The sequence below is a fragment of the Hyaena hyaena genome, unplaced genomic scaffold, assembly GCF_003009895.1.
Source record: "Hyaena hyaena isolate Hyena2069 unplaced genomic scaffold, ASM300989v1 scaffold_2022, whole genome shotgun sequence".
NCBI classification, from domain to species: Eukaryota; Metazoa; Chordata; class Mammalia; order Carnivora; family Hyaenidae; genus Hyaena; species Hyaena hyaena.
The window spans coordinates 1-7,145 of record NW_024082644.1 but is presented as its reverse complement, the minus strand read 5'-3'; the positions used below and the strand labels follow the sequence as shown (position 1 = coordinate 7,145).

General features: G+C 39.3%; 1 protein-coding gene across 1 annotated transcript; it reads right to left on the bottom strand.

Annotated features, from left to right (window-relative positions):
• Positions 1-571: 571 nt before the first annotated feature.
• Positions 572-6,177, bottom strand: PBDC1 (polysaccharide biosynthesis domain containing 1). The gene is made up of 6 exons (XM_039225277.1): positions 6,051-6,177; positions 5,903-5,968; positions 4,580-4,639; positions 3,936-4,076; positions 1,458-1,569; positions 572-1,115 (listed from the first exon to the last, which is right to left on the bottom strand). The coding sequence occupies exons 1-6, from the start codon at positions 6,078-6,080 to the stop codon at positions 868-870; spliced, it is 657 nt and encodes a 218-aa protein (XP_039081208.1). The 5' UTR covers positions 6,081-6,177; the 3' UTR covers positions 572-867.
• Between the last annotated feature and the right edge of the window lie 968 nt (positions 6,178-7,145).

The window sequence follows — 7,145 nt, the reverse complement described above, 5'->3', positions numbered from 1 at the left end:
GTAGGTCCAGTCTCCTTCTAATGTGAACTGGGCCATATTCACTAGTCTGCTAGGTTCAGGCTCCTGCTCTTATCCCCATAGAGTATTCATCAAATATTTTGTGAGATATATCAAAGAAATTAAGAATACTATACTTACTCAATACCAAGAGTCAACTCTTATATATGAAATTCTAATCCCAAAACCATATACAGGGCACCTGGGTGGCTCAGTTGGTTAAGAGTCCAGCTCTTGGTTTCTGTTCACGTCATAATCTCATGGCTCATGTGATTGAGCCCCGCATTAGGCTCCACACTGACAGTGAAGGCTGCTTGGGGTTCTCTCTCTCCCTCTCTCTGCTCCTCCCCCACTCACATGAGTGAGCACTCTTTCTCGCTCAAAATAAATAAACTTTTCAAAAAGCCATATACAATTTAATGGGTTTGAGGAATGTTCATTATAGGAAACAATGATAAACATTTAAAAACAGGCATAAATCATTTTATTTGACATGATAAAGAGATTATATACCTGAAAAAAATCTGAAGTGTCAAATAATTTGAAATATATTTTACAAGTCAGTCACAGATAAAGTCATAAGAACCAAAAGGAATTTATTTGTAAAATTTCTTACTTAACCAATGGTGAGAACCAAGACACACTATACCAAGCAACAATTAACTAAGACCCCACTAATAGTCTTTAAGTCAGTTCATATAAGAGAACAACCAAAGTAGCTCTTGATTATTGGGCTAGAAAGATGCCCTTCTGCATGTCTTTCAATTGCACAAGGACATATATTTAACCACGGGGATCTTTGCAAGCAGTATCATGGTATCTATAAACTTAGTTGAGTCACAGCTTCTAGACAGCTATTCCTTGTCTAGCTTACACAGCTGTTTCACTACTCTTGTTGATTTCTTTGTTGGCTTCTTTCTCTTTTTCTTCTCCTTCGTTGGTTTTCACTTTTTCTCCTCTGTTGGCTCCTTTCTCTTCTGCTCTTCCACTGTCAGCTTTCTCTCCTTCATGGTTGCATTCTTTCTCTTCTTCTTTGTCATGAACACTGATGTAAACTGCTTTGTTATAGCCTTCCCGGTTCCGAGCAATTTCAATGGCAAAAAATTGTATCCTGGGGGCTGAAAGGTGAATAAGATTGATTATTGCTCATAGTCACAGTTACTTCTCTAAACCTACTGGAAATCTACTGACAAAGCTGAACTAACATTCAAAGCATTCTAGAACAGTCATAAACTTTAGATATGTGGAATTCTAATTTTGATAAATGAGGCTGAAAATACTCAACAGTCTTATCTCAGGTATTCGACAAACAGTAACATGATCTTTAAATATATATGTATAAATATGTACATGATCTTTAAATAAAATGATCCCCAAACTATTCATGTCATTAATTCTTCAGTAAAACCAGATCTCTCACTCTCTTTATACAGAAACAATTACAAAGGCAAGAATCTCACCAAAGATGGTGTTTTCCTCAGTGTAGCCCTGAGAACAATCCAGTCGCAGCAAAGTACCATAGTTGAAGTCTTCTACAATCCCGTCAAACTTCAAGCAAAATGGCCTCCACTTCTATAAAGGCAAAAAAGATGCCCTAGATGACAAATGCAGGAAGCTGGTGAAGTCAGGCCAGGAAAGGCCTTCCACTTGATCAGTAAGAAAAATAGACATAGTGAAAGGGATTAGGACTGAGCTGATTTCTAGTTTCACTAGCATTGAGTTTCTGTGGTATCTATTCTCTTTAGACTGGTATTTCACAACATGAGCAACATTTTAACTTGACAAAAATATTTAAATCTTTGACTACAGAATTAAAATGTGATTTAAAGATTTTTAATGTTTATTTTTAAACGTTTTAAATGTTTTTTAAATTTATTTCTGAGAGAGAGAGACCGTGTGAGCAGGAGAGGGTCAGAGAGAGAGAGACACACACACAGAATCTGAAGCAGGCTTCAGGCTCTGAGCTATCAGCATAGAGCTGGATGTGGGGCTCGAACCCACGAACCATGAGATCGTGACCTGAGCCGAAGTCGGACGCTTAACCAACTGAGCCACTCAGGCGCTTCTAAAACGTGACTTAAAAATTTTTGAATATTTGGGGTGCCTGGGTGGTTCAGTCAGTTGAGTGTCCAACTTCAGCTCAGGTCATGATCTCACATCTGTGGATTCGGTCCTCGCGTCGGGCTTTGTGCTGACAGCTCAGAGCCTGGAGCCTGCTTCAGATTCTGTGTCTCCCTCTCTCTCTGCCCCTCCCCTGCTCTCTCTCTGTCTCTGTCTCTCAAAATAAAAGACATAAAAATTTTTTAAATAAAAATTTTTAAAAAGTTTTTTAATGTTTATATTTTGAGAGAGAAGCATAGTGCCAGTGGGGAAGGGGCAGAGAGAGAGGGAGACACAGAATCTGAAGCAGGCTCTAGGCACCAACTGTCAGCACAAAGCCGGCCACGGAGTGCACGTTCATGAACCCAAATTCATGAACCGTGAGATCATAACCTGAGCCGAAGACAGATGCTTAACTGACTGAGCCACCGAGGTGTCCCTAAAATTTGATTACTTAAATATACTGTTTTGTTTTTAAGTTACTGTTAACTCAGCCCAAAATAGCTATTCATCTTCCACTGAAGCACAAATAAGACGAAGGTGGCAGGAATGTGGCATAAAGTCACACAGTTAAATTTTAAGAATGAAGTCCATTTACTAGAGGCAATTTTCCAAAGATAGTAACAACCTGCTAAGAGTTAAAAGATTACATTTTTCATAAGCCAAGTACCTATCCTCAGGGAAATATTTTCCCCACTATAAGAGTTTTAGCACACTGTAAAAGTATAGGATAATCAGGTAAGTAATGTGAAACCTAAGTTTTCCAATTACCCAGAGCCCTCAATAATGTGAAGTTAAATCCAGATAATTCAACACCTTCCTGTACCCTATTTGCCAATCATCCATCCAAGCCTTCCAGCTAACCCACTAACATAAGTAAATATGTTCCTCCACCCCTGAAAGGGCTAGGTAGGAAAGGGATGAAATGTCCAAGTTAAAAAAAAAAAAAGAAGAAAGAAAGAAAGAAAAAATAGATCCAATGAACATGAAAGACTCATAAACCAGGAAAACATTTATTTCATTTCATGACTTACTTATTAGTTGATGATAACTACATTAAAGCCCTGATTCACCCTCCTAGACTATTGATAGGAATATAAACTGGTGCAGCCTCTCTGGAAAACAGTGTGGAAGTTCCTCAAAAAATTAACAATAGAACTCCTCTATGACCTAGCAATAGCTCTGCTAGGAATTTAACCAAGGGATACTGAAGTGCTGATGCATAGGGGCACATGGACCCCAATGTTCATAGCAGCACTCTCAACAATAGCCAAAACATGGAAAGAGCCTAAGTGTCCATCAATGGACGAATGGATCAAGAAGATGTGGTTTATCTATACGATGGAATACTACATGGCAATGAGAAACAATGAAATCTGGCCATGTGTAGCAACATGGGTGTAACTCGAGGGTATTATGCTAAGTGAAATAAGTCAGGTAGAGGACAGATACCATATGTGAAACAGGAGAAACTTAAGAGAGGACCATGGGGGAGGGGAAGGGGAAAAACGGTTGGGGAGAAGAAGGGAGGCAAACCATAAGAGAAACTTAAATACTGAGAACAAACTGAAGGTTGATGAAGGTGAGGGAGAGGGGAAGAGGGGTGATGGGTATGGAGGAGGGCACTTGTTGGGATGAGCACTGGGTATTATATGGACACAAACTTGACAATAAACTATAAAAGAAAAAAAAAGAAATGTTACACAAGAATAAAAAAGCCCTGGTTCTTTACATATTTCCTTAAAGCTGACAGAAAAAGTTTAAAAGTATAAAAATGTATTTAAAATCAATAATTGTTGGTCAGATGCTAGGCAATATTTAAGAGAGAGAATTCTTACCTCTTTAGCTGATTCTGATTTGAGCTCTTCTGGGTCCAACACATCTATCCTGAGTTTCTCAAAATTTTCTCGAAACTCAGAATAAATTTGGTCATCCACTTTGGTGAGTTTCAGGAACTGTGGGTCAACTGATGAAATCAGCTGCCAGACATAAGATAACATGCAGATGCTAGTCTCTAATTTACTATACTTTTTTCCTCCTTCCCCAGAAAATCCTTATGGTTCTAAGGGCAAAAGACTTTATTAGGAAGTACAGATGGACTAGATACCAGTTGAAATCATGACATTTTCAAGGGCCATGATATACTACAGTCCTTTCCACCAATTAAACCTTTTTGGTCCTAGTAACGTCTGGCTATTGTTCTCTCTGAATTGTTCATTCACTCATCAAACATTTATTAATTGCCTACTATGGGCTAAGAGTTATTTTGCCACTTAGCATCAGAACACTGGGCAAGGAAGTACGAGTCCTCACTGTCAAAACAAAATTCACTTCCACCCTCTTATTCTCTGTGGGTAAGATCTTACAATAATAAAATGATCTCCAAAATACAAATGCTTAACTTGCTGAGCATAGTCATTAGCAAAGAACCATACACTACAATTACATGTTTAATTCTGCTTAATAATGAAGACAAACTCACCTTGTAGTAAACTTCAGCATGCTGCATTGCTTTCATGGCCCAAGCCATCTCAATATCAGGCTGCAAAGGAGTGAAGAATGCCAGGTCAGAATCTCCAAATCCTGGTACTAGAGAACAAATTAAGGATGTCTGTAGAGGTCTAGTTAATGCTAAATAATACTACCAAACTTGGTGTTACTGTCAAAGGATAAAAACTGGAGTAATGGTTCTGCACAGTATAAAACTTTTGTCCTTATGAAGGAAACTACCTACCAAAAGAAGCTACCTAAACAGTATAATCGACAGCAAAAGCCACTGGCTCTTCTCCCAGCAGCTAGTGAAAACATGGGAGACTACATATAGTGGTAGATAAATTGCCTTCTCAGGAATGAGTTAAATCATTGTAAAACTGACTGAAATAATATAATCACACACAATACTGAGTTGTTGGGAGAACAAAGATAATAGAAGTGAAATATTCTTCATTTTTAATAGTGTAGCATGTTACAACCATCATTTGTGTTTATCAGATAGCCATTTCCCATCCTATAACACTTAAAAATGAATCAGTATTGTGAAACAGGCTAGGTTATAAATAAGCCTTACAGTACTCACCACCTGTTCCATTAAAATCTCCCATTTCAGCTAGATGGATCTATTTCACTGACCCCAGAAAAGCCACTTGCATTTTTACCTCCACATCTTATACCAGGTCCTTTTCCCAACTGCCAACACTTGTCCTTTATCCATCTATACTTTGAGGATCCAGTTAGAGATTCACCTTCTCAGTGAAGTCTTAAGACCTCTACTGTCTCAGTTCTGAGGGGTTTCTTCTTGGAATAAACTCCTTTGGATCTTATACCCTAATCTAGTATACATCAATAATATTTTTACTTGAGTGTTACTATATTGTCATGTCCAGGTTTCTTCTATCTCAAAAATATCATATGCTTTTTGTAAGAATCTAAACAGGACACACCATAAGTCAGTGCCACTTTACTGCATAAGGTTATCACTCAGAAACCTTTAAGAATGAGAGACTCCACACTCTCAACCCCTTCCCAAATATTTTGATTTAATTGGTATAGATTGTGACCTGGACAATAAAAGATATTTTATTGTCTCAGGTGGTTCTATTGCAGCAAAGTTTGGGAACGATTTTTATTGGCATTTGTCCTGGGTTTGTGGACCAAATAGATTAGAATTAATAAAAGGTGCTGTCTCTGGCCGGCAAGGCAAGGGTTCACAGAAGTTATCAGGTCAGGGGTTTACAATTTCGTGTTAAGCTCTGCAGACTTCCCAGACTAGTTCGGTGAGTAGGAGCTGGGGGTGAGTCATACTCACATCGTTGCCATAAGACTCGGCTGGGAGAGAAAGAGCATGTGCTACAGACACCAGTTCCCTGGAAACCTGAGAAGGGAACAAGAGGGGAGTAGGTGTTCAATGCTCCACCAGCTCGACTTCCCCACCCGATACCAGAGCAGCGTCTCACCGGCTCAGCAGTCCCACTAGTCGTCTCCATGTTGCACGCCACAGAGAAAGACCCGTTTCCCGGAAACGACTATCTGCGTGCTCTTTCCGCAATCAGTTGGAAAAAGAGGACCGGACCAGAGTGGCTCTCTTCCGGTTGCGCCTGCGTGCAATCTGCCTCGCCTGGAGTTGGGTGGAGGCGGAGTCACTGGCCCCGCCTCCTCTGTGCTGCCCTGGCTCAAAAAGGCGTGGCCTTGTTGCACAGTCTGAGATGCTTCAGGAAGTCTCCAGTGGTTGAATGCTCATTCATATCAGTGGTGATCATGTGAAAAGCCTGAGTTAAAGCTTTCGCTCGCCAGCTGCACTGACTGACCAGCATAGATTTGGATTCACACTCACCATTTTTGCAAGCAGGTGCATACACCCATAGGCCACATCTCCCCAAAACTCCAACTTGAGAGGAAATTACAAACAAGCATGGTGCTAGGCAATAGAATGAAGGGATAAAGAAGTTAGTCCCTGTTTTGGAAGAAGTACATACAGTGAGAGGGAATCTAAAGTGGTTATCACTAAATAGCATCAAGCACTGTGAAACATAAATAGAAGATACATAAACTGAATTATAAAGGGCAACCAGCAAAGGAGGTAAAGCAGGCAAGGAAAGGCACTCCAGGGAGAGGAAAGTGCATGTAAAAGGAACTTAACAACTAAAAACCATGGGAACTTACCACAAATGTAAAAAAAAAAAAAAAAAAAAAGCCACAGCTGCAGTAAGAGTGTAGTCATTTATAATCTTGGGGGAAAAATTTGGCTTTGTAGGCTGAATAGTAGGAATTAGAGACATTAACCTAAAAGCAATGGTAGGCTAATAAAAATCTTTAAATAGACAGCCTTGTGATTAAAATAAGTTCTAAGAAAGACAAGGTGGAAGATGACTTTGATGAAAGCAATTTTGCAAGCAGAGAGGACAAAATGATGGCAGTGGATGTTGGAAAAATAAACAAGGCAGTAACAGTTAAGATAAATTTTGATAATTAATAAGGGAAATAGAATCCATAGAACTTATTGACTAATTGGATATGGGGAATAAAGAAGAATCAGGATTCCAGTATGAGTC